We start from the raw sequence: 27,319 nt of genomic DNA on the forward strand, positions 1-27,319 counted from the left end.
CTAGGCTAATTTATTTAGTCTACAGTAAAATATGAACCTATTGACTTTAACACTATTTTTCTGCTGTTAACTCTGAGTCTAGATTTGAGGGTTTTCTGTGGAATAAAAAATAACAAATCATGTACATGTTCCCTTTAATATCCTGTCACCATGCCCTCATGTCCCTGGGATACTCACTCCTCCTTCCCTCAGAAGTGAATTGCTTTCTCGGAGTTAAAAAGTCCAGGGAAGATTTCCCAGCGTAGGTGTGAGCTCAGAGCATGGGGAGCCCGAAGCACCATCCCTCAGAGCTCGAGGTGTCTGGGCTCCACATGCCCAGCCCTGGGAGCACCGGGAACTCCTGGCTTCTCCCATCCACTTAGCGCTTCCTCCAGCCTTAACGTTTTTATCGGGACCTTGGTGGGGGAAAACAGGGGGAAAAGAGCAAATCTTTAGCTCAGCTTTTGTCCCTGTCCTGTGAAAATCGTGTGTTGCAGCTCCATCCTTTTTAACTGGAGAGGGTCTCTGCTTCAACTTTTACTTGCAAACTTTTAACTATCGTACCTTTTTCACTCCCATCGGATTCATCTGCCCACGCAATTGTCTTCAGCAATTCAAGATGTCAAAATTTGAGGCTGGGGTGAGGTCAGTGAACACTAAACCCAAAGCTTTGTCCAAAAGAAATTGCTGTAAAGAAAACAAAAACAGGAAAAAAAAAAAAAAGATGGAAAGCCCTGATGCTGTGTCTCATGCTGTGTACTTAAAAAGAGGAAAAATACTATATTTGTGATCAAAAAGAGGAAACTTGAAATGTGCTGGTGTTTCTAATAAAAGCTGGTAAAACTGCTTGGATTGAAGGATGGTTCCACTTGGCTGGTGCCCGTGAGGATCAGCGGAGCCTGACGCCTGAGGTTAAGATAACTGCGCTCAATCTCACTAATTCCTCTAAGTAGCCTCCATTTTAAAGGCATCGGCACCGCTTCTGGATTTGGATAAGCTGAGTCCTCTTTGGAGCACAGAGCTGGTGGGGCCCAGGCTGCAGCTCGCTTGGGTGCCCATTCCCGGGGAAGAGTGGAAAAAAACAACGGATGGGAAGCAAATATTGGAGTAATTTTTAAATCCAACCTGAAGTGTGGTGAGATCACGGCGCCAAGGGATCGATGTAGATCTGATACCCAGGTGTGTTAGGTAAGAGCAGATGTTGTACCAGGAAGAGAAGGGAAATGCAGAGCTGAAATCAAACCTCAGGAGGGGCTGGGGGTTCAGTCCCTGCAGCCTCGGGGGGCTTCACTCCAGTCTCCTGTGAGTGTTGATGTGAAATTCAGCATATCTGAAGCCTGGATGGGCATGGCTTTTCCGAGTCCCTGTCTGACGGGAAGGTACAGTCAGTAAGGAACAGCAGCCTAGAAACACAGGAATTTATAAGGCGAGAGTACACTGGAGCTTGGGGCAGGAGCTTTACCACCGAAGAGGGTGGGTAAGACCTTCTCACTGAATTCTGGAGTTGGAAGAAGGTGCTTAAATCTGAACGTCGAGCTGCAGCGATGGCTCTCTGCTCTTTTTTCCGTGCTGCCCACCCTGCTCCGAATTGCTGCTGGCTCCTGCCTCCCGCCGCCGCTGCTGCTGCCGCAGGCTGGGAGCTCTCCCTCTCTCTGCCCGCACTTCTGGCCTTCCCCTCATGGCTCATCCCTGTCCCACCGGGACACACATCTGCCCACAGCACCTGTGAGTGCTCCCCGCTCCGTGTGCCTCCCGGCTGCGTTAGAGCAAAGGGGGGAGGAAGAGAAGCCCTCCTGCCGAACAGGCTGAGACGGTCTCCCCTCGGTCTCTGTTAAAAGGCAGCAGTAGATGCTGTCCCTTCTAGCCAGTGGCAGTGGGCAGCAGAAGTGACAGCAGTTTATGGCTTACAGGGTGATCTGGATGTGCATCGGGTGCTTCTCCCGAAGCAAATTCCATTTCCCATGGTTCTTCCAGTGCAGGGAAGATGGAGCAGCCACCCTGGAGCTGGGGGAGCACCGCAGAGGTTGGTGTGCAGGGCGATCTGTGCTTCCCTGCGCTTCTCCACAGGCGAGAATTTAAAACGCAGAGCAGGACGCTGCCAGGGCAGTGATTGAAGCAAGTTGGAGCCAACCCCCAGATAATTGAAACGAGCCTGGACAGAGGGGAGGATCTGTGTGAGATCCCCTGCGATCCCTGTAGGAGCACATGTCATGGCTAGTGGTCAAAGCACACCCAGGGTGAGGCAGGAGGAGGATTCAGGTGTTTCACAGCAGGTACAGAAGCTCTGGTGCAGCATTGCTCTCGGCAGTGCTGTGGGGTCAGCGGGAGGTAGCAGTGAGCACAGTGAGAGGAGGGGAAGCGTTTGCAACCGGCTCAGAAGTCATTTTGGTTTTGGCTGCAGCACAGGGAATCTCGATGAAGGGCTGGAGTTGGTTCCAGGTGGAAATGCAGCCAGTGGAAGGGTGTCAGAGTGATGCAAAGGCTTGTGCTGGGTTTCTTGCACCTAATCCATAACGTCGAGTGCCCCACAAACCGCGCTCCTTGCGGGTGTTTCTTAGGTATGAACCTCCAAAGCAACACTCGGCTCAGTGTAGTCCCAAAAGATCAGCTGCAAGCACGAATTAATTGCACACAGAGCTTTCCAGCGAGCTCCCCCGGGCCTGCGATCACAAAGCTGGTTCTGTTCAGTGGGCACGGTTCCCTCCTGAAAGCTCCTCGGTCTGGAAGTGGTTAGTGCTCCCCGAAAGAGACCTGCTCCATCTTTTATTTTTGGCTGTGGTGTTCATCAAGGCCAGGCTCTGCTCTCTTGCACGTTCCAAATTCGCCTCTCGCCAGAGTGGTTCATTTCCTCACGCACCCGCATCCCGTCCAAACCCTTATTCCAGTATCTCAGCTCCTTAGATCTCGGTGATGTACACTAAAACAGCCCCGGGAAATGAGGAGTTTCGGAGAAATGAAAAAATAAGATGTTAAGCAATTGGCCCAGAGTCGAGCAGGGTGTCCGGCCAAGCTGTGGCACACAAGGGTTTCCTGAGGGCTGCTCCCAGCGCGGCGCAGCCTTTCCTCGGCCCGCAGCCCCCTCCGTGGGGAAACCGGGAGAGCCACGGGGCACCGAGCTCTGCCAGCGGCGATTGCCGAGCTCCTGCCGCAGCCCGTCCGGTGGAATGGGCTCCCGAAGCCATTCACTGAGATACCCGCAGGGGTGTTTCCAAGGGAGAAGAGGGTGCGTTTGTAACCTGTGTCTGACTCCCTTTCCTAACACGTCCTCAGAAACACGAATGAGATTTTAATCATCATAACAGGAGCGGTTTGGAAACGGTGTCCTGGGCTTGGAGTCCGACCTCCGGGCAGAGCCCTGGAAGCGCCCCCGTGAGGGGACCGAGCCCGAGCCGTGAGGGGACAGAGGCCGGTGCCCATGAAGACAGTCGGCCGCGGGCCGTGAGGGGACAGAGGCCGATGCCCATGAAGACAGTCGGCCGCGGGCCGTGAGGGGACAGAGGCCGATGCCCATGAAGACAGTCGGCCGCGGGCCGTGAGGGGACAGAGGCCGGTGCCCATGAAGACAGTCGGCCGCGGGCCGTGAGGGGACAGAGGCCGGTGCCCATGAAGACAGTCGGCCGCGGGCCGTGAGGGGACAGAGGCCGGTGCCCATGAAGACAGTCGGCCGCGGGCCGTGAGGGGACGCAGGAGGAGCCCTGAAGGAAGCAGCGCGCGCTGGCTATGGGGCAGCCTGACGTCACCGCGCACGCGTCACGCACAGCCCGCGCGCGGGGGATCTCCGCGCGCCCCCCGCCCCGTGACGTCATCAGCGGGCGCCGCGGGAGGGCAGCGCGGGCATGGCGGCGGCGCGGGGCGGGCGGTGTCTCCTCGCGGCCCTGCGGCGCTCCGGGGCCGCGCCCCGGCTGCGCCCGCCCGCAGGTGAGGGGGACACGGGCGGCGTGAGGGGCGCGGGCCCCCGGGCTGAGGGGGTGGCCGGACCTCCATGGCTCGGCCCGGACGGCCGCGCCTACCCGGAGTTGCGCTCGGCCTTGTGCGTCCTCTGGAGGCGCGGAGGGTCCGTGTCCCACGGGCAGCGCCCGCCGCTCTCGGCCGGCGCCGGCCGGGGCTGCTCGGCAGGGTCGGAACGGACGCCGGCCCGGCAGCTCGGGAGCAGCGCGCACAGCGCACCGTGATCTGAGCCGACAGCGCCCAGCGCTCCTGCCTGGGGAGGGGAGAGTTAATGTGGAGCTGCACAGGGAACAGCGCGGGCTCGTGTCGGGCAGACAGCGCGGTCAGGGCAAACAGCGGCTCCAGGGTAATGTCCTGCCTCATCCAGGGTGTGCAGCATGGAACAGGGTGTAGCATGGTGAGGTTCGTGTCCTGACGCGTGTAGGGGTATATGACATATCCACGTTTATGTCCTGGTTCATAAAGCACTCCCACCTCATCTCCTGCCTGTATAAGGTGTACAGAACATCCAGAAATACCTGGATTGTTATGGGCTGCACAGCATATTCACATCATGTATCATGTCCCGGGGCACGTCCCAGCTCACACAGGGTGCACAGCCCAGGTACCTGCGTGAGAGCAGAAGGCAGCAGCGCTGCTGTTCTCTGGCTGTGTCAGTACCAGGGGATTTTACACATGAGCCTGAAGGGTTTGCGTTTCTCAGGGGTGCACTAAAAGGCACTCAACTGACAGGAGCGTTAAGAAAATCCAAACTCTGAGGCCTTAGTTAGGGGATGTGTTCCTTTAACAAGGCCCTCGTGGGCTGGAAATGTGCCTGTGAGTTGCCATTAACTGAAGCACGATGAGGAGTGTCCCGTCTGTCTCCTGGCAGCAGCCTGTGCTGTGCTCCGTGTGTCCTTATCCGTTGTGTGCCCCCTAATTGACAGATCTGTGTGTTGTTGGTGTGGTCTGCGGTTTCCCTGCAGGTTACGAAGAGAAGATGTGACAGAGGAAATTGTGTGACAAATAGGGTCACTTTCAGGGTCGGGTTGTCAGATTTATTGTGTCGTGGAGTGCCACTTGGGTGTTTTTGGGCAATCCAGTTCTTCCTCCACAGAAATCCCCAGAGGCTTGTTAGCATCCATGTCTGGGAACAAAGCTGCTGCTCTGGTGGGTTAGACACACTCCAGCAGAGTCAGAGTTTTATTCTTTAATCTGTCATTCAGGTCCCTCAGGGAAAAGGTAGTGAGCAAAAGCTGTGTGGGGTGGGGATAAAGAGGGAGGGGCAGAAGGTGTTTTCCTTTCGGTTGGATCCAGGGATCAGCCGTCCCTTCCCCCGTCGGGCAGAGATGGCAGAGTTTCCTCTCTGCTCTCCCAGTTTCAGAGGCTGGAGCTACTGCAGAGCTTTTCGGGGGATGTGTAGGTGTGAGTGGGTCAGTCAGGGATTCTCTTCTCCCCAGATTCTCGGGGATCTGATGCCCGGCTAGGGAGCCCTTTTGTGTAAAGAGACCTGAGCTGGGAGTGTTAATTGCTGGAGCTCTTCCCTGCACAAGCCTTCCCCGGCCTGGAGCTGGTATGGTAATTCCTGCTGACCCAAATTCTTCTCTTTTGTTTTGAGCCACAGACTGCTTTGTGCAGGGTTTCCCACCCTAAATCTCCAGCTGGTGCTCTGCTCAGTGCAGTGGTTTTTCCAGAAGAGGCTGTGTTTCCTGGTGGGGCTGGTTGGGGCATCACAGAGGCTTCCTGATGTCTGGATTGAAAGGAGCCCCTGAGGGTCCTTGTCTTTGTGAGACAGGTCTGTGGGCACAGGATCACTTGGGATCACAGAGAAGTGGAATTTGGGCAGTAATGTGGGTTTTTCCATCTCTCATGGTGCAGTGATGGGAATAGGAAGGGGTGTGGGCTGTGGTAAAGCTCCACATTTGATTAACTCAATATCAAAAGACCTGATTTGCCTCAACACATCACAGAGTTTATCTGGGGCAAGAGCCATTCCTTCTCTGTTGCCTGGGCTTAGGAATTTGTTTCTGAGGCTCATTATGAGTAGCACATAACCTGTTACCTCAGCAGGTGCTTCTCAACAGCTCTTGTGTGCTGATAATTGTGGTTTTATACCCAGAATAGCCAGGAGCCTTTTTTGCTCCCTTGCTCCAGGCAAGGACTCTCAAGAGGCAAATGGGCTGAAGATGCTGCAGCTTGTATTTAATGAGCTGTGTCTCTCCCTGGCATGGGACAGGCTGTTAATTAAGGATGATAAGACCACGTATTGCACAAATCCGACAGTAGCTTCCGAGTTGATGGGTGATTTATTATTGTGCTTTGGAGGTAGGGAGGCAAAAAATGTGAATACATCAACAGTTATAAATACCCAGAAATAAATAGCTGTAGTTTCTGGAGTCAGCTGGTGTTCATGGGCTGAGAGGTGACCTCTGTGGGGGCTCTGGAGCTTTGCTGCCTGGACATCTGATGATAGAAGTGACCTTAAGATTTTAAGATGCTGCTGGTCTGTGTCTTTTTTGGATCCTGGAGTTCAGGGAGGGAACAAAATTCTCTCTTTTATTTCTGCTGTTTGGGGTGTGTGTGTGTGTGTGTGTGTGTGCTTATGTATAAAGCAGTATCCTAGAGCACCCAGCATAAAATGAGTATGAAAGATGTAAATACATAAATTATATAAACCCTGAGCTGCAGGCCCTTTCCCTCTTAAGCTTGAGGGGCTGGAGTGAATGCTCTGCTGCTTTCCACCTCAGCCACCCAGGTTGTTTCCCTTGCCACTTTCCCAAATGATCCCAGCACAGGCAGTGGAATGGAAGTTCCAGAACGTGTCCTTCGATAATGCGGCAGAGCTGGTTGTGACGCAGAGAGCACAGTTATGTGTGTGGGAGGTGTTCAGATGCATTTAGAACTATTTGTGGGCTCTTTCCTTTAAGGGCAGAATGACTGGAGAGTCATTCAGGCTTCTGGCTGGAGAAGCGGATCTTGATTCAAAGCTTTCTGTGAGGAGGAGGAGGAAGAACAAGGACTGACAGCCTCCTCTGTCAGCTCTTGAGGGTGAGATGCAGGAGACAGAAGTGCTGTTAAAGTTCAGGGGTTCATGTTCACCTTGTCTGGAGCAAGTGAGAGCCCAGCATGATGGTCTGGAGCAGCAAGACCTGTTCTTGATGACCACACTGACTGTAGGACCTGCTATGGGAGGCAGGAGGTTTGCAGAGCACTTGTGAAGTCAGCCTGAGCTAGAGGATGAGGGGTGTTGGTGAAAAGGCTGGAGTGCTGAGTTCACTCGAGAGCTGTGGCAAGGTGGAGGAAGCTTCAGGAGAAAGCTGAGCTCCCCCAACATGTCAGCTGGCCTGGAGGGTAGGGGATGGCCATGGAAGCTGTTTCCAAGGTCACGGATGTGCTTTGGGACTCTCACTATACTAATGGGGTTTGGTTCAGTCTTTGGGTGTTTTTGTACCCAGTCATCTAAAGAAAGGACCCCTTGAAAATGTCAGGTGTAGGGTTTGCCTCCTTCTCTTGCTGAGTGAAACAGCCAAAAGGCACAGAGCGAGCTGTAAGGAAAACCTGAGCTTGTCACTGCTTCCAGCCACTTCTGCTGCTCATCTGTGTTCTCCTGGCTCTGCCCAGGCTGCCCTGGTCCCTCCTGTGCTTTCCAGATCAGTCCAGTCTGTTTATGTTCATTGTAGGACTGGGGAGGCCAAGATGCTGCCTTGCCCAGGGCAGCTGCAAGGTCAGGTCCAGACCCACTGGGATCCTGCTCTGGGACAGACCATTCTTCCAACAATTCAGAAATCACTCCAAGGAACAGGCTTTGGACAGAGGTCTCTAGTGCTGCAATGGTCTTTTAGTGACCAGGTTTGGCTTTGATTCATCCCCCAACAGAGAGAAGACTGTTGGGTTCACCTGGGCATAATGAAAGGTGGAGAATTGGGAATCCCTGACCTTTAAGAGGGCTTGTGCCATTTCCTGACTGGTCTCATTTTCCCCCCTGATTTTGTGACTGGTGACCTTGCTGCTGCTTGCCCTGAAGCCAACTTTGTTGGGGGATGTAATCGCTGTGCTTGGACATTCAAGGGCCAAATATTTATTGCCAATTTGTATTTTCAGGCAGTGATGTGGGAGTTATCTTCAGTTTAGCCAGGTAACAGCAGTGAAAGCTGCAGACTGCCTCTTCCTCACTGGTTAATTCAGTGGGAAAGCTGCTAATTGTCATCTTCTGGATAAAATTTTAATTCAGAAGAGCCAAAGTAGCAATTTGCCCTTTTTATGCAGTGAAGGCAACTCTGGAGGGGAATGATGGGTGTTGGATTGTAAGGGAACTGTTCAGACAGTGTAACTCCCATGGGATTTCTAGGTGGGACCTCTGAGGAGTGCTCCTGTTGGTGCTGGACTTGTGATGTGTATTGAAATATCTTCACTTGTGTTTTTAGTAAAAGGAGCAGCATGTCTGCAAAGACAAATACTCCACCGCTGGAGCCTTCAGCACAACATTCCTGCCTCCAGCATTCCTGCTGTCCGGATGTACAGCACGCAAACAGCAGAGAGCAAGGAGGAGGAGCCCCTGCACACCATCATCAGCAACACAGAGAATGTGAAAGGTGGGCCTGGGCACAGATTTCTTGTGGGGACACTCTTGGGCTGCACCTGGGTCAAGGTGAGCCCTCCTCAGAAGTGCTGCTGCCTCTGGAGGAAGTGCAGGTATTGGTCACCACATCCTTTCCCTCCATGTTGCACCATCACCTCCCAAAACCTGGGTGTGGAGGTCAGAATGGCCTTTACTGGGAAACAAGGACATCAAGACTGCATCCATGGGCTTAGCCAGGCAGGTGATGGTCATGTGTATGTGTGGAGGCTCCACAGGCACTGGAATTGGCTGAAAATAATTTTCTGTGCCAGGAGCAAGCCATGCCTGCCCAGGTCGTTGCTGTGGATCATGGAGATGTGATGAGAGTCCCACTGTCAGCTCTTTAGCTAGAATGAATTGCTTTGCACAGCTTCAGGGAGAGGTGCTCTAAAGCAGTCTGAGCAATGAGTTATTCCAGCACCAAAATAACATCTTAACTCTGTGTCTCTGTGGTTGTCCTGGGAGGTACTTCTGAGACTGCCAGGCTGTGAAATTCCTGCTGGGGTTGATGTGCTGCCTGCCCACATCCCTGTGGGATGTACATCCTCGTCAGCAAGGCATGGCAGAGGTGATGTGGGACTTTTGGCTTTTCCCTGTGTTTTCCCAGAGTTTTCTAATGCTTCTTAATGAAGAAAGGATTTCTCTAATGTCTCTTCCTATTTTTTCAAAGGCCAAGGATGGTCTTTCAGCTGAGGTGTTTTGTAGTTCTATTTTTTCTGAGGAGGCTTCTCTTCCTGGGTACAGCTCCCTACCTGCAGGGGTGGCTGTACAGATGTGTTCATCCAGCCTGGCCTTGGACACTTCCAGGGATCCAGGGGCAGCCACAACTGCTCTGAGCACCCTGTACCAGGGCCTCAGCATCCTCACAGGGAGAAATTTCTTCTCAATGTCCCATCTATCCCTGTCCTCTGGTAGTGTAAAGCCATTCCCTCTTGTCCTGTCACTTCAGGCCCTTGTCCAAAGTCTCTCTCCAGCTCTCCTGAAGCCTCTTTAGGCACTGGAAGGGGCTCTAAGTACTCCCTGAGCTTTCTCTTCTCCAAGCTGAACAACCCCAACCCTAACCTTCATTCCAGGTGCAGCCTCTAAACATGAGTTCCAGGCTGAAACAAAGAAACTGTTGGACATTGTTGCCTGTTCCCTGTACTCAGAGAAAGAGGTAAGACACCGATAACTTGCTGGGAGATTTTCTGTTGGCAAAGCCTTGTCTCTCTCAAGAGATACATCCAAAATGGTTGAGCTGGGGGAATACTGTTCAGTTCCCAGTGAGTCCTGAGCTTTCATGCCAGGCTTTCTTGAGTGATGTTTTCTTAAGACACCTTGAGAGTGTGTTTTTGAAACGATTTGTAGGTATAGCCAAGTGACTGTGTGAGCCTTGAGCCTCTGCAGTTTCACACTGAGTTTGGGCAAACTGTTCTCCTGGTAGATAATGGGGGAGCACAGTCGGGGGAGCTGGGAATTCGTTTGTGGAAGCCAGTGAGCTCCCAGGTCTCTGGGAGTGCTGTGCAGGGGGCAGGGCCAAGCTACAGGCTCAGGCTGTGTCTTGTCCCCAGGTGTTTATCCGGGAGCTGATCTCCAATGGCAGCGATGCTCTGGAGAAGCTGCGTCACCGGCTGATGACGGAGGGGAAAGCCTTGCCAGAGCTGGAGATCCACCTGCAGACAGACAGCAGAAAGGGAACCATCACCATCCAGGTAGTTCCCTTTGGTAACAGCAGAGTGTTATTCTCTGCTGCTCTCACCACTGGCCTTTGTCCTGTGAGGAGTCCCTGTCCCAAGCCTGTCCAAAGAACGTTCTGTCCTCAGCTGGGCTCTGGTTTGTGAGGCTGTAACCTCATGATTTGATGAGAAACCTGCAATGTTATCTGCTCCCCACTGGTAGCCATAGGAAAAGTTGCTTCTCCTTCTTCCCCTATTGGGAAGAAGTAGCTTTTCTCCCAGTACCCCTGCCTAGTGCACTTCCCAGGTTGTGTGAGTTTCTCACTAGTGGATAAGCTGTGAATCTGCTTTCCTCCTGACCTTTGGGGAGGTTGCCATGCACCTCCTTGAGGTGTTACATGTTTGCTTGTAGACCTTCCCTCTTCCCTGGGTGAGAGGGGAAATGCCAGGGCGGTGAGTAGTGAGAACTTTCCATTCCTGCATGTCTCTGTCTCTTTGTGCTCCAGGACAGGCTGAGTCCAGCTGATGCTGAGGTTCTGTCCTCAGGCACAGCTGACTGTTGATTTGGGCAGTAGCACAGCACTTCCCTGTGCCCAGGCTTTGGTTGTCCCTGCTGGTGACAAGTTTCTGACTGGGAGGGAGACAGTCCGTAAGAGCAGTCACCTATGGGCCTCAGTGTGGGGAGGGCAGTGGAGCTGGGCTTTCTCTCTGTACTTTGATCTTGCTCATGGCTCTTGTCCAGGGTGGGAGGCTGAGCCTCAGTTTTGGTATTTTCTTGGCAGAGTTCCTAACGTTAACAGAAAGCAAACTGGTCGTTTTCCTTGTGGAGCTGTGTCAGCCATGAGTGTGGCTGTGGACATTCCTAGGAGAGCAGAGGAGGAGGATGAAGCAGGCAGCCCTGAGTGACCATGGCAGGTGCAGGGGAGATGTGGCACAAACAGAGCACACAGGCTGATATTTTTCACATGGGACAAAAGCACAGGGGGCTGTTGGAGGCTGCACAGTTATTCTGTATTTCTGTTCCTCTGCAGAACAAGTGCTGCAGTTGCCATGGGGAAGTTAGTGCTTGTCAGTGGGCAACACAATCACGGAGCAGAGATTCTCAAACCATGGTGCAGGGGCTTTTTCTATTCCTGTCACACTGTTGCTGTTTTCTGACTCCAGTGTAACACCAGTTGTTTAAGGAGCCCTCTCTTAGCCCCAGGCAGGGGCTATTCCTGCCTCTCATCTTTCCCTTTTGTGATTGTAGTGGACACATGTGACTCCATCAAGACATTGTTACCTTTCATGCCCTGTCCCTGTGGAAGTTCTCCCCTTGTTTGGCAGTCTGGTTGAAGAGCTGCTTGCCCACCTTGCAGGGTGCCTCTAATACCATCCCAGTTAGATGGGTTAAGGATTGGGCTTTTTATAACCCCCTGCCTGGCTGCCAGTGCCTCTCTAATGCCATTAAATGAGTCTTAACTCGGAAGCTTTTAACTGCAGCAGTCCTGGGCTGTGGGGAGCACTGAGAACAACACTGCTCCAATCTCTTTAATAGCTTTGCCTTCTCCAGAGTGCCAAAAGCTCCTTACCTCCAGTCAGGGGGTTATTTATAACTTCTTGAAGAAGCAAACTGCATATAATGATTACTGTGAACAAGCGTCATTCAGAACATTTCTCTGCCTTTCAGGAATGCAAAGGTGAAAGAAAGCCTGCTGCAGTGATTGAGGCAGAGATGGATCTGTCCTTTAGCCACTGTTTTGTTTTCTGTACCTACTAGGACCTACCAAAAAGAGGCAGCAGGTCCCTCGTACATGACCTGTAGCAACAGTCACCCCTTTCTTATTCCTAGAAAGGTCCTATTGTCTCACTCTGACCCCTGGATCCTTCTCTTCAGATCTTCATGCTGCTCTGTGCCTCTGGACCTGCTGAATCTCTCCCCTCCTCTTCCAAGCCCTGTAGCATCTCTTTGTGTCCCACTGAGCTGAGAAAAGGCAGGTCTGTAATGTGTGATGGCCATTACAGGCACGTTCCTGGAGATTATGTAGATGTGGTAGAGGACTACACTCATCTCTGTTCAGTGACTGCAGTTCACCTTGTTCTCTGCCAGGACTGAATTCCAGTCATAAGCACAGCAAGACTGAGAATTCTGATAGAATGTCCTCATTCAGTAATATTCCACCTAAGCATTGCAGTGTGGTATCTTCTAGGAGGGATATGTTGACTAAATTCCACCACCTCGCTTCCTTCACCAAAGTCCTGTTGTTACAGCAAATTCCACCATTTCCTTCATCCCTTTGAAAACTGCCTCATGTTTCTAGGACAGCTCCATCTGTAGCAGCCACAGCCTGCAAGGTCAGAGTGCTTAAGAAAATCCATTTGAAAATGTGAGGGGTGTGTTTCCAATGAGAACAGCTCTGCAGAGCTCTGCAGTTCCGCATGCTGAGGCTTTACTGAAGTGGTTTTGGACCCTTTGAGGTGGGAACAGAGAGCCTCTTACAGACCTCAAGGCTCTGTGAGCACAGAGCTGACCCTCAGCACCTGCACAAAGTGACAGGCAGGTGTCAGGCACTTGGCTGTGCTGTGGTGGTGTTGGAGCTTGTGGTGCAGTTTGCCGTGCTGCTGTGCCTGGTGGTGATGTGTGAGCTTGGGGATGCAGCCCTGCTCCTTGCTGGTTCTTAATTTAGGGCTAGGACAGTTGAGAGGAAATGGTTTGAAATGTTTACAGAGCTGATGGCTGCTTCTGCTGGGGGAGGGAGTGTGCTTGCTGTTCTAGCATGGAAAAGCAGCGTAGTTGCTGCCAGAGCTTGGGCTGCTCGGTTCCCTTTGTTGGGCTTTCATCTCTCTGTTGCCGTCATCCAAAATCAGTGTCTGTGAAGCCACAAAATCACCAGTTTGCTGTGTTTGGGAGGAGTTAAAATGACTGCAAACACCACTCCTCCCTGCAACAGCTCCCTGTATCGCTGAGCAGATCTCTCCTGCCTCACCAGTTACAAACAGCCTGTAACAAGGACTGGGCTGTGCTGGGGCTCCAGTAAGGACTGGGCTGTTTGAGCAGGTCAGTGCAGATGCTCCCTTGTGTCCCACAAAGCTTGGGGCAGGTGTGAAGCAGGTCCCCCTCCCCTGTGGTACAGGCTGCAGCAGAGAGGGTGACCTGCACTGCAGCATCTGTGTGTCACTTGGGCTTGAGGAAGCAGGAGATGGACAAGTGGAGATGTAAATCTGGCCGTACTTTAGCAAGTCTTAGGCAGAATTAAAACTACAGAAATGTGCCACAGATTGCAGGGATGGGCTACAGCTTCCAGTGATTGCATCATCTTTAACAAATAAGCCCAGGACCCAGAAATATAAACACATCTCAAATAACCTGCGGCCCAAGGAAGGAAGTGCACAGTCTTTTAGTTCTCTTCGTGGCAGAATAAGAGCATATCCTGTGTAAAAATGGGAAATTCAAAGTGGATGAAAGGCAGTACTTTTCTGGACAGTGGGTATTTAGACCTGGATGGGTGGAGGCTGAGCCTGTGGTTTTGCAAAGTAAAGCTCAGGCTCTCTGCTTTGGACAACTTCCATGTACTAGGCCAAGATTACCTTGTGTTCACAGGCATCAGTTTTATTCTGGCTTTTCATCTGCTGGTTCCTGCTGCTGCAGATGCTTTAATGATTCTAAACCAGAACGTTGCTCTAGTGCAGCTGCTGTCCTGGTCTTGTGAATTTTAAGTCTTTAATCAAGGTATTTAAATAACAGTGGGCACATATGCTAATCAGACATTTTGGGATTTTATTAGCTTATCAACTGGTGAAAGCAGCATGTCTTTATAATATAGTCAGTGTTTTTCTGATGCCCCGTTGAGGTTTTATACTGAAATAAATGTTTCAAATATTTGTTTTGCAACAAAGCCAAGTGAAAGACACAATAGTCCAACCAGGTACCTCTAACTGGGAGCATTCCTTCTGATGCAGTCATGGCAGAGGCAGCAGTTAATGGCTGCTTAATGGATTGTTAGGTGTAAGGAAGCTCTGCAATACTTTAAATTAGACTCAGGTAATGAGCAAAGCTAAACTAATCTTACACAGCAGGTCTCTGCAAACTTCCAGCACCCTCACCACAGGGTTAGAACAAAGGGCACAGAAGGCACAAAGGTGCAGGTCAGCAGCAGCTTTGGTACTTTGGAGGTCTCCACACATAAAAAGGTACTAAAAACAAAGTTCAGCTGATGCCTCTTTGGGGTAAATGTTACTGAGTTTAGTTCAACACTTGTGGTCATCAGCCCTTCACAGTCTGAAGGTCTGCAGCCTCTTTGTTGTCTTTTATAGGGGATGGTTTGGGGGAGGATTTTTACTCTACCTAAGTAGAGTACTTCTTTACCTAAGAAGTACCAGCAGAGAAATTCACCCAGGTGAGGCAGTGGTGGTTCTGCTGAGTAACTCCAGGTCTTCTGTAATTAATCTTCAGCTAATGAAGGGTCACTGTACTCAACTCTTGTGTCTTGATCTCTCCAAGCTGTAGAGAAACATTTGGCACATTGAGCATATCCCTCACATTTTGTAATTTGAGAAGCCCCCACGTACAGTTTGCTTTGTGCCCTTACAAATTGCTCTTCTGTGGCTGTGGTCAGCCTAAGAAAGCTTTTCTTGCTGAAGGGAGGGCTAGAACTATGTGTAGGGGAAGGAAAGTTGTAGTGCTGATGGTGGAGCAAAGGCTGAATGGTGGTGGACAGAAGGTGTTTGCAGGGGTTGGGTGATGTCATGGCAGTTCCTGGTGAAGACATTCAGTGGCCGAGCACGGAGCGGTGTGAGAAGGGCAGAAGTTCCACCAGCTCCTTCCTTGGGTTTCATGGAGCTGGAGCTGCCAGCACTTGTGTGGGCCCAGCCTGAGGTGGGCTGCTCATGGGCAGGTTCAGTTGCTTCCCATGACTTGCAGAGTTCCTGCTCTGCAGAACTCAGCTCCCATCTCTCCTCCGCTGCCACTTTATTCCCATTCCCCTGAGCAGCTCCATGTGGTGAAGGGAGCCAAAGGGCAGCTGCAGAAAACGTGGACATGGCAAGGATGGGTTGAATTTGATGGTGTCTTCCTCCTAATCCACCCATTATTTTCCTGCAGTAGGGAATGTCTGCTTTGCCAGGATCTTTGCTTTCCCCTGTCCCTGTCGGCATCCTGGCTGTTCTGAGCCCTGCTTTCTTTGTTCATGAGATTCACCCTCATCAAAGTAGTCTCCAGGAATTGTCATTAAGCATTCTGCAGTAAGTTTGGCAGGGCATTAGAAATTCAATAGCCAAATAAATTTATGGGGTAAGGATGTATTTTTTTTAACACACTGGAATTTGGGAATGACGTGCTGTGCTATAAATAGAAGTGGATCAGAGTTCTGTTCAGGGTCTAGCATGAATTAAAACTGAACCAGATGCTGAAAACTGTTCTTTCTGGCTTTTTCTTCCCTGGGGGAAGGGACCATGTCAGATTCCTGAGATTTTGCCATACGCTGTTTGTTTTTCTTGGCTTTTGATCTCTCTCCGTTGAGATCTTACTGGGCATCATCCCTCTTCTCAGCCAAGTGGGCTGACTGGCCTTACTGTATTTAACCAAGGGAAAGGGATTGCTGTGCCATGACTTGTGAGCTGCAGGAAAATGTCTTACCCACATGGCACCTCACAAGCTGAACAGTTCAATCCTTCAGGGCAGTTAAACACTACATTAAGAAATACATACTGACATTAACTTACTTTGGTAGAAATAAGCCCAGTAAATGCTTCATGGGTGGCACCTCACTTCAGAGCCACCTGGCAGCTGCCAGCTCTGTTGCAGCTGATTTTGCTGACCCTGCACACCAAATCCCATCCCTGCTAGGGCACTGGAATGTGTGAGCCCACTCTGAATGTGCTAGCTGCTGTCAGCTGCAATAACCATGCTCACAGGTACTTGGGTAGAGCTGAATCCCTCATGGGAATGAGAATCACATCTCACTTGGCTACTTTTCACCTCAGAGAGTGGCTCAGAGAACATATAACAGTGTTTTCTTGGGATGTTTGTGTCAGGTAGAGAAGCTTCTGGGATTTGGGAGAGGAAATGGCACTTTTTCCTTAGGAGTGGCATCCTGGAGAGCATCAGCCTACCCTCTGCTCCTGTGGAGAATGTGTGCAGAGCAAGTCTGAAAAAACATTGGATAACAGAATGGGAAAGATTTTTGCTGGGGTCCTGTGTGAGAGGGTGGCCATTTCTACCTGTGGTTTGCTGTTACCTTTGTTGCCTTGGGGTGTCATGTAAATTGAAGCTGCAGCCAGGTCTGAGACTTACTGCAGTCTTTTCTGGGTGGTGCTGGTGCAGGCTCTGCTGCCTGAGCTGTGTGAGCTGCAGGGAGATGCTTATGTGCATGCAGCAAATGCAATTCTAGAATAACCTGGGGATGACAAGGAGCTGTGTGCCTCTGAAGCCTGGGCAGAGCATCACAAAGTGTATTTGGTGCGTTGTATTTTGGCTGGGGTTAGGCTGTTCCCATGGGAATGCAATACCCAGCTCTCTATGACAGCTTCATACTCACATCATGGAGCACAGGGTGAGGGGGAGAAGAAGGGGGGAAAGGCAGAGCAGATGGAGATCAGTTCATGTGGTGCTTGCAGACAAAGGTCTGCATTACCTGAGAGTTAAGGGATTCACTGTTCTGCTGCTGCTTCCCAGTGTTAGTGCATCGGTCCCACATCTGCAGATTGCATACAAGCTGCTTCTCACTGCTCCTCACCTCCCCCTCAGAGCAGTTCAGGAATGGAGGGTGTCTCTGTGCATGACATCTGGCACTGTGGGACCATGGCTGGGTTGACATCTCTTTCCTGCACTGCCATCCTGTGCTTTTTAGAGGGATGTAGAATCCAGCCTGTCCTGGCATGGTTCTGTCTTTCCTTGAGAGATGGCCAGAGTCTCTGAGCTTTCTGGTGGTTTGTAGGCAGCTGTGGCTGCCCCTGGAGCTCTGTGCCCTCTGAGTCTGTGTTCCTGGCCATGGGCAGATGGAGTGACAGCTGGAAGTCTGCTGTTGGATTTATTACTCAGAGGGGAAGGAGAGAGAGGGAGTTGGAGGCATAAGTTGCTTGGGTGCTGTTTGCTGGAGCAATGATTCCCTACTCATACCTCAGCTGCAATTTCTGTTTCTTTTCAGGACACAGGTATTGGGATGACCCAGGAGGAGCTGATTTCTAACCTCGGTACCATTGCTCGATCAGGCTCAAAGGTAACTTGGGAAGAGGACTTTTCTCCCTCCCTTAGAAAACTCTTCTCCAATTACAACTGCTTTTGTTCTCCCAGTAATTTTTCATTTTGTTTTGTCCCTTGGCCCTCAGCCCAGCTGTGAAATTACACCCCTCTTGGAAGGTGAAACCTGCCTGTGGAGTCTTCTGGCTTTCAGTGGTCTCTTCTGTGCTATGGGAGGTCCAGGGAGCCCAGGCAGTGCTGATGGGCCCTGTGTGTAGCACTGCTGCACCCACCACCCTCACTCCAAACACCCTCCTGCCCAGCCATCCTCACAGAGGGGCACCCACCCACTTGGCATTTACCCCATGTCCAGGGGAGCAGCAGCTCTGTCCCCACAGCAAGGTGTACATGTGTACCTGATTTTTGTTTTCATCTCTGGAGGCACCATTTTAAGGTTTCCTGCTCCTGATTGACCAAATTCTCACTTATTTTCCTTTTGCTTCTCTAAGCAGTTCTCCCCTTCTCCAGAGGTGCAGTCCCTGTGGAGAAACCTTTCTCCTTGGGAACCTTCCTCGGAGCACTGATGCAGGAGTGTGGGGTGAGGGTGGTGGACTGCCAGGATGCAGTGCCTGAGCTCACCTGGGGATTGATCACAACCCCCAGCAATACCTCAAGTCACTATGTGTTGGTTTGTGCCTCCTTTGTTCCTGCAGGCTTTTCTAGAAGCTCTGCAGAGCCAAGCTGAAGCCAGCAGTAAAATCATCGGCCAGTTTGGAGTGGGTTTCTATTCAGCCTTCATGGTGGCTGATAAAGTGGAGGTGTTCTCCCAGTCAGCAGAGCCAGGCAGCCCGGGCTACCACTGGTCATCCGACGGGTGAGGCTGCAGAGCAGGGTGGCAGTGTGGGGGGCTGATCCAGACCAGGCATGGCCTGAATGCTGTGCAAAGACAGGGCTTGTGTGTTCTTTCAGGACCTGGCTGACTGGTCTAGGTCCTGCTCAAGTTAAACACAGTAACAAAGCATGGCCAAATGTGCCAGTGTGGGAACTGCAAGGACAGAGTTGGTTTGTCGGAGCAGGCATGCTATGAGCAGAGTACCTGCCTCTCCTGTTCCATCCCTGCTGGCAGGCAGTCAGCTCAGGGGGACCCACACCACAGGGACAAACTGAACTCCTTTGGTCTAATCTTCCTCTGAGGTTTGGCACGAGGCACCCACAGAGAGCAGAGCTTGTGCAGTGCTGGGGTCTGCAGGCACATCCCCCTGTGGCTCACAGCTGTGTGCTCATCCTTTGCTTTCTGATTGAAGTTGCAAACATCTGTGATGGCAAAGCTATGGGCTGCTGGACATGTTGAAATTGAAGCTGCTGAGGGTGACAAGCTCAGCATCCCCTCAAAACTTTCTCAGAATAAAGAATTTACTACATTACTTAAATTCTTGAGAAAACTGAGACACAAGACTGGTTTGGGTTTTCAGTAGCTAGTGTCTTTGCAGAGCAGTGTGTCTGGGGTCTGGAGTGGGGAAAACAGACACATGTTTTTTGGGGTTTCTCAGAGGCACAAGGAGCATTCAGGCATTCAAGACTTTTTTGCCTTTTCCTCTTGGCCTTGGAAGTGTTATGTGTACTCTTAGTTGAACAAACAATTTCTCTGTCCCATCATGGGTGTACCTGAAGCACAAACTGACACAGTGTTTGTTTCTAATCCTAGTTCAGGGATGTTTGAGATTGCAGAAGCATCTGGGGTCAGAGCTGGGACTAAGATTATTATACACCTCAAAGAAGACTGCAAAGAGTTTGCAAATGAAGACCGAGTGAAGGGTGAGTAGAGGAGGGGAATGCTGTTACCCCTGGGGCTCTGTGAAGTCTGTTGGCACCCACAGATGGGAGGTGAATTTACAGGCTTTTTTCTTCTCCTGCAACTCCTTTCACCTGCTGTTACTGAGGGAATTCCTGCTGTGTTGTTTCCACAAAGGTGACCCTTCTGTGTCTTCTTTCCATTCCAGAGGTGGTGACAAAATACAGCAACTTCATCAGCTTCCCTCTGTACCTCAATGGAAGAAGAATTAACACATTACAGGTGAGGTGGAGGCCACAGGCAGGTAACTCATGGAGATGAACCACTATAATGCTCCACTGGAGACAGGAAACAGCATAAAGCTGCTGCTGTCCCTGGAAATCAGGAGAGGATTGTCCAGGATATCACAACCCTTGTAGTGAGTAGTTAAGTAGAACAAAAGGAGATAATCCAGCTGAAGTCATAACTGCAACAGCTTGTTTGCATTTATTGTGGAAAATTCTTGGAGATCAGCAAGATCTCTATCTTCCCTTATCCTGAATTATTATTTCAAGTGCTTTATAATACTTATTCTGTTCAAGCCATGTGATGTCTTAGTGCTCATAGGATTGCTCATATTGCTGGTGTGCTGACACCTCTCACTGCAGTTCTTTCTGTCCTTTACATCGAATAGCCACTGCCAGGGAGTGGTTGGGGTTTTTTAGCAGCTCAGCTCACAGCCTGATTTATTCCCAGCTCCTAGCTGAGCACTGCTTGATGCTGGCATTTTCTGACCACTGGCAATATACTGCAGCCAGATCCATTTAACTCAAATGTTCTTGGCCCAATTGCAGGCATCACTTGGGAGAAATTAATTATCTTTCAAACAGAAATCTATGGATCATTTTCCTCCAGCATCTCCTCTTCTAATTGTTTAAACTTCCTTGTGTAAGAGATCATGTAGAGAGCATGTGTGTGGCTTTTTTGTTCTCTGGAATGTGGCACTGACTGCACAGACTTTCAAGACTGTACTTAAACATTTTATGATGTTTATTTATCTAAGGTTCTGTAACTGGTGTTATTAGTCACTGATTATTAATTTGGATTCCTGCATAATAGTGTTTCTGTTCCAAAGGCTTTCTAGCTGTGCCCCTTAAATTACAAAACCAGAAATAGCTTTAGACAGCTGCTTGCTCTTTCTACCTGACAATCAATAGGACAGGCTCCCTGGAGCAGAGCAGTAGTAGAGCAAGGGGTGAACTGCCCTTAATAGAGTCATGGACTTCTCTCTTCTTATCAGATAGTCTGTTTTCCCTTGGGTTACAGCAACAGCTTTATTCTCATTATGCTCCCATTTCATGCCTTTTCTTTATCCAGAATCTTGGCTTTGTGTTTTTCCACACATCAGCATCAGTTCACTGCAAACAGAGCCACAGTTGGTTCCCTGGTGGGCTTTCTCCTTGATGAGCTCCTGAATGCTCACAGCATGGAGCTGGGGGCTTCTCTGTTCTAACTGGGATAAATGTTAGCTACAAGTGAGCCCCTGAGAATGCAGCACTTTCCCTAACACAGCTGCTGGAGAACACCTTAGCTCCCAGTAAGTCCATAATCCTACCTATCATCCTGCAAACCCTCCAGGACACTTATAAGTGCTGGAAATGAGGGGAAGCCACCTGTGGAACAAGGCTCTGAGGCAGAGGGGTCCTTAAGGATTTCATGGCTGCCAGGAACCTGAAACCCTTGGGCTCTGAGGATGGGCTGGATGTTTGTGTTGTCCCCAGAAATCACTCCTGTCACTTGTTTGAGCTAAAGTGACAGAGAGAGGCAGTGACTGAGATAGGCTTCACCCATCTGAAAACACACAGTTCTGTGCTGAGTCCCAGATCTTTGCTAGATGTAAGACTTTTGCTGATGTACTGAAAACTGAAACATGCTGTGAGCATGGGCTGAGTGCTTCAGAAAGCACTGGGGGATTAGAGCAGCAGCAGGTGGAAGCCAGAGCTCATGGCTTCAGTGCATGTGTTTATGTGGGAAACAGTGCTGAAGCAGTGACCCTGCAGTGGTTCACAAAGCATCTCCCAAGCTGCTGAACAAATCAGCAGAAAACAGACAGTGCAGGAGCCGCTTCACAAGCTCTTAGCTGAGACAGTGACCTCCATCAGAGAGGCAGATTGGTTGCAAAAGGCTCACTTAAACTTTTGCTTTTCCTTTGCTTGCTGGTCAGGCCTTGAGAATGTGACCAATACTGCCAGTCAGTCGAGCTGTGGGGTCTGCCCAGGATGGCCACTGGCAAGTGCAAAGCAATGGAAGTTAGCCAAATCCCTTTTGTTTTGGGCTAAACAAAGCTGCCTTATATATGTTGCAGGGCAAGAGTTACCCCTGAGGGATGGCCCGAGACCAGATGAGGGGCAGTAGTTTGTTTGTCTATGATAACATGTGCCCGAGCCACATCTCACTCTCTGGCTGTGCAGAGGAGTCTGTTTAAAAGGTTCTGTTTCCCTGCTCTGGCATCCTGGAGGCCACAGAGCTGGTGGGGAACTGTTCTCTCTGCTCCTCCACAGGCTCTGTGGATGCTGGAGCCCAAGGACATTGGGGAGTGGCTGCACGAGGAGTTTTACCGCTTCATAGCGCAGGCTTACGACAAGCCCCGCTACGTCCTGCACTACAAGACCGACGCTCCCCTCAACATCCGCAGCATCTTCTACGTGCCCGAGCAAGTACGTGTCCTGTCCTGGGAGCATGGGAGATGTGCCCAGCTGCTCTGAAAGGGGAGAATGGGAGAGCTCCTTAGGGAAAGAAGGCAGATATGGCTACAGGGAGGAATATCCAGTGTGGTATCTCACTGCAGTAGGCTGGGTGCCACAGGGTAGTTGGGATACTGAGCCATGGCAGGAGCAGGAGGATGGCTCAGGTAGGTCCCTAGGGAAGAGAGCCAATGTCGCTCCGATTGGGAACGGCTAGAAAGAACGACAATGGACTCTCAAGGGAGTCACGACAGGAGAATTCCTAGTTTATTGCTTCAGCTCTGTCTTATAGACAGATACGTGGAAAAGTACAGAAAGGAAACTCTTATTGGTTAACAAAGTACTACACCACCATCATTGGTCAGGGGCACTTTGCTCCCCCTGACTCTCTCTTGCAAGGAGAAACAACAGGTTGCAAAACAACACCTGCAAGGCTGTTTAGTATCTCTGAGAATTGTTTTAATTCCTTCTCATGAATTTCCCAGGCTAGTTCTCAGTCAGGCCTGAGGGCTATGTGGCCTGTAATAACTACAGGCACTCTGGTTCAGATTTAGCATCCATAAGCCAAGATCTCAGCTTTTGCTGGGTTCAGCATTGTAGGGAAGACCACAGTGTCATGTGAGCACCCTGCACAGTGCTGGTGTTACCTCCTGTCTCTTTTCCTGCAGAAACCATCCATGATTGACATCAGCAGGGAAATGGGCTCCAGCGTTGCCCTCTACAGCCGCAAAATCCTCATCCAAACCAAAGCTACAGACATCCTCCCTAAGTGGCTGCGCTTCCTTAGAGGTGTGTGTGGGACCAGGAACAGCAGCTGGTGGACAGTGGCTTCCACAGGGATGAGTCAAGGGCTGCCCTCTTGAGCATGGCACTTGTGTTTGTATCACTGTTCAAGGGTTGCTCTGTGTTCCAGGTGTTGTGGACAGTGAGGATATACCCCTGAATCTCAGCAGGGAGCTGCTGCAGGAGAGTGCCCTGATCAGGTAAGCTAGAGTAACTCTGGACTAAGATAAAAGGAAAAGATGTAAAGCCATGAGGGAAAGGGGACAGTGGACTCAGTACAACCCTGCATAGAGAGATGTTCACCTATAATGTCTTGCTCTGGCAGCTGTCTTTAAAAAGGCTTGTTCCTCCTGCAGGAAGCTCCGTGATGTTTTGCAGAAGAGGTTGATCAAGTTCTTTATTGACCAGAGCAAAAAGGACCCTGATAAATACGCCAAATTCTTTGAGGAGTACGGGCTATTCATGAGAGAGGGGATTGTCACGATAGCAGAGCAGGATGTCAAGGTACCAGGAGTCTTGAAACACTGCAGCCAATGGGAATGATTACCATGAGCTGGGATGAGGGAGACTGCTACTTCCCCTTGGAACTTGCATGCCCATAACTTGTGTTCCTGGGTCCGCCAAGAACTATGGTTTCTCTAGTGCTTAAACTTTGACTCTTTCTGACTGGAGCTGCTTCCCATTTATTTTGAGACCCTGCAGAGTCTCTGTACCCACACAGTTGTCAGCCCTCCCTGGTGCAATGTCAACTACAACAGGCAATAAAGATGGGCCTTCCCCTCCTGTTGTCTTCTGCCTAATTCCCATTTCCAGGAGAGCTTGACCTACATCTTGTCCAGGTCACTTTTCTGCCTCTAGTATCTGGAGCAGGAAAGGAGGGATTCAGAATCCCCTGAGCCTTTTTGTAGAGCTGCCAAGAGGCACAGGAATCCTTGGGGTTGGGAGGGGTTGAGTGGAGCTCAGTGACCAGCTCTGAGCTCACAGGAGCATGTTTCTTGCAGGAGGACATAGCAAAGCTGCTGCTTTACGAGTCGTCGGCGCTGCCCGCGGGGCAGCTGACCAGCCTGACTGAATACAGCTCGCGCATGAAGGCCGGCAGCAGGAACATCTACTACCTGTGTGCCCCCAACCGGCACCTGGCTGAGCACTCCCCCTACTTCGAGGCCATGAAGAAGAAGGACATGGAGGTGGGTGAGCAGTGGTGCCACAGCCAGGGGAACACCCTGAGCTGCTGCAGCAGTGGTCAGGGCTGGCTCTCAGAGCTGAGCAGGGCAGTGAGCCCTGTGACAGAGCCCTGCCAGTGCAGTGCCTTTGCCTGGCCCCCTCTGCCTCTGCTCAGACTGTGGCATGAGCCAGGAGGGACCTGGAAACTTGTTTAACGTTAAAAAAAACCAAACATTCAGCTGTTAAGATTATCCAAAGGAGGGCCAGGAGAATGGTGAAGGGCCTGGAGGAGAAGCCATATGTGGAGTAGCTGAGGGTTTGTTCATCTGGAGAAAAGGAGACAGAGAAGACCTTACTGTGGTCTTCAACATCCTCACAAGGGGCAGCAGAGGGGCAGGTATCAATCTCTTCACTCTCATGACCAGTGGCAGGACTCAAGGGAATGGCTGAGGCTGAGTCAGGAGGTTTAGGCTGGCTATCAGGAGAAAGCTTTCACCCAGAGATGTTCAGCACTGGGACAAGCTCCCCAGGGAAGTGCTCGCAGCAATGTCAGGCCCTGAGTGATAAGTCACTGTGGGGTTGAACCTGTGAGTTTCCTGTGTGATGTTCCTGCTGTTTGGTGCAGAGCTGCCTTGGGAAGGAGGGAATATTGTTACATCCCAATGTGTTAATGTCCTTTTGTTGGCACAGGTGCTGTTCTGCTATGAGCAGTTTGATGAGCTAACACTCTTGCACCTCCGGGAGTTTGACAAGAAGAAGCTGATCTCTGTGGAGACAGACATTGTTGTTGATCACTATAAGGAAGAGAAGTTTGAGGAGAGCCGCCCAGGTACTGTGAGGCTCCCCATGCCCTCCTGCTGCACACTGTCCTGCGACCCTGAGCAACCAGTGAGGGGATACCTTTCTCCTCTGCTCTTGCAGCTCCTGAGCAAGAGCCTTCCACCCTCCCATTCTCATGGTGTGAAGAGTTTTTGCAGATTCATTTCATCTCACATGATCAAAGTTAAATGGAATGTCATGTGTAGACTTGCCATGATTTTATTTCAACCCTCCTGCATACATCTGGTGCCCAGAGAGGGGCAGACAGCCCCTGGCAAGACATAAGCCTGCCCTCCTGGGGTATGGCATGGTCTGGGATGAGATCTGATATGTAGGTGTGTGCTGAGTGGTGCTGCACTCCCATTCCCACAAGAGAACTGATAAGTGGAAGTGTGAAATGGAAGTGTGGAAACTCAGCTCACTGTCCATTGCACACTCAGATGTGCCCTCTTTCCCTGGCAGCTGGAGAACGTTTGACAGAGAAAGAGGCTGAGGATCTGATGGCCTGGATGAGGAATGCCTTAGGCTTTCGAGTCACTGGAGTGAAGGTGGGTATTCTGTGTCTGTGTAACAGAGTACACAGAGATAATGGTGTGGGGAAAAAAGATGATGGGTGTTTGGGGATCTGCTGCCACAGCTTTTTCTTTGGATCCCATGGGAAGTCATTCTTCTCTGTGCCTCCTGTGTGTAAATCCTGTGGATGCTGGCATTTGTCATTGGATAGTCAGCATGGCAGCAGAAGAACCACATCTCAATGTGTATTAAGCAAAGCCATATTGCAGTCGATACTCAGGTTACCAGAACAGGCTGGTGACTTTTCTTTGCTTGTGGACTAGAAAGATGTATTGGCAAGGAATGCTTTGGGTCCAGCTGCAGTCACTGCCTGGGGACTGTGGGGCCATTTGGGCCCCCATCTTTCCTGCTGGTTTAGGCAGTTAGTGTGGGATGGGAATGAATCATGTGGAGGATTGGTGTGGATCTGTGCTGAGAAGATTCCAAGTCCTCAGACTTTCCCCACCTCTAAGACTGTCCATGGCAGCCCTGACTGGTGCTTGTGCCACAGGTGACCACACGGCTGGACACCCACCCTGCCATGATCACCGTGCTCGAGATGGGTGCTGCCCGCCACTTCCTGCGCATGCAGCAGCTGGCCAAGACCCAGGAGGAGCGAGCCCAGCTCCTGCAGCCCACCCTGGAGATCAACACAGGGTAAGGGAGGACGGCCTGGGACACAGCAGCCTCTGGGAAGTGGAGGCAGAGAGGAAGCAGTGTAATGCTGCCTATCAGCAGTCCTCCCCATTAAGTGCAGTTGTAGAGCTGCTCCATAATCTGTGAGGCTGTGTGGCACCTTCGACATGAGCTCCCCACACACTGTTCAGCACTCTGGGGACCATGGGGGTTATAGGGACAGGTGGGACAGAAGAGAGAAGCCCCCAGAACAGGAGCAGGGAAGTTGACTTTGGTGACCCACTGTGACTTAGCTGCTCATTCTGGAAATAAATTTCTCACTGTATCCTAAATCACCAAGTCTCAGTGTTGATCTCTCTCTTACAGGCATGCTCTGATTAAGAAGCTCAATGAGCTGAAGGACAGTCAGCCGGATCTGGCCCAGATGTTGCTCGATCAGGTGAGAGCCAGACCTTCTCCAGAAGCAGCACCATCCTTCCCAGAACCAACTTGCAGACCATGGCAGGGAACAGGGTGAACCATTACAGTGGGCAAAAGTCACATCCTTCTGTGGTCCCTGGGTATTTCTGGGACTCGTGGTGCATGTTTTCCTAGCAGGTGCCCTAGAAGACATTCTTGGTCTCAGCATGCAGGTCCTAGAGAGTGACATCCCCTTCCTCCCTCAGGCAGATTGCTTTGGTGCTTATTTAGTGCTTTCTTCTCTTTTTCAGATTTATGAGAATGCCATGATTGCAGCAGGACTGAATGAGGATCCCAGGCCAATGGTGAACCGGCTGAACGAACTCCTCACCAGAATCCTGGAGAAGAACTGAGCCCCAGTGACTGAAGGATGAACTCTGTGCTGATCTCTTGCCTCAGGCACAGCCACTCTCAGCAGCTGCTTGCAGGCACTGTCCAGCACAGGTTCATGGGCAGAGGGCAGGGACAATGCTGGGGACACCCAGCCCTCCCTGCATGAGGAGGAGCCACCTGTAATTATCAAATCCCACGTCACCAAGTTGTTCCAAGTGCCATGCTCTTAGTGGGAACAAAATCCAGAGATTGTTGCTTAAATAATATGCCCAAATTTCTGACATGAACCTGAAGAGCCTCATCTCATATTGCTTCTGAAAATGGCCTTTCTCAAAACAGAGGATGGCAGCAAGATTCCCAATTAAGTCTGTGAATACACCCCCTATCCACAAAATCCTTGTGCACCTTTGTGCTCTGGAACAAGCACAGGAAGAATTAATTAATTAGTTAAGAAACCTCCAAGTCTGACCAGGCAGGAGCTTGCTGGCATGTAGATGGCTTGCTGCCCTTGGCAGACACAGATACTGTTGGTGGAACATGTCAGTGCAATCCCATGGCAGAAAAGATCACTGAGCTGCTGGATAAGAGTTCATCTTGGTCTTGTGGAAAAAGGGAAGTAACTGGGAGACAGCTTTCCACTGTGTGGCTTTCTGGACAGTCTATGGGATAAAGCTGATCTGTATTTATGACAAATAAACAATTCTTATTTTCCAGACACACCCT

The 27,319-nt window shown here is 50.8% G+C and overlaps 1 protein-coding gene across 1 annotated transcript; it reads left to right on the forward strand.

The window, feature by feature from the left end:
* Positions 1-27,315, forward strand: TRAP1 (TNF receptor associated protein 1). Its single transcript, XM_086854298.1, has 18 exons — positions 1-3,897; positions 8,331-8,498; positions 9,598-9,680; positions 10,075-10,215; positions 17,304-17,375; positions 18,049-18,209; positions 19,041-19,150; positions 19,336-19,409; positions 21,668-21,823; positions 22,519-22,639; positions 22,764-22,833; positions 22,990-23,137; positions 23,635-23,820; positions 24,488-24,626; positions 25,079-25,164; positions 25,680-25,825; positions 26,171-26,243; positions 26,515-27,315. The coding sequence occupies exons 1-18, from the start codon at positions 3,816-3,818 to the stop codon at positions 26,614-26,616; spliced, it is 2,118 nt and encodes a 705-aa protein (XP_086710424.1). The 5' UTR covers positions 1-3,815; the 3' UTR covers positions 26,617-27,315.
* Positions 27,316-27,319: the final 4 nt, after the last annotated feature.

The sequence above is a fragment of the Cyanistes caeruleus genome, chromosome 17 (genome assembly GCF_971803275.1).
Source record: "Cyanistes caeruleus chromosome 17, bCyaCae1.hap1.1, whole genome shotgun sequence".
Taxonomy (NCBI): Eukaryota; Metazoa; Chordata; class Aves; order Passeriformes; family Paridae; genus Cyanistes; species Cyanistes caeruleus.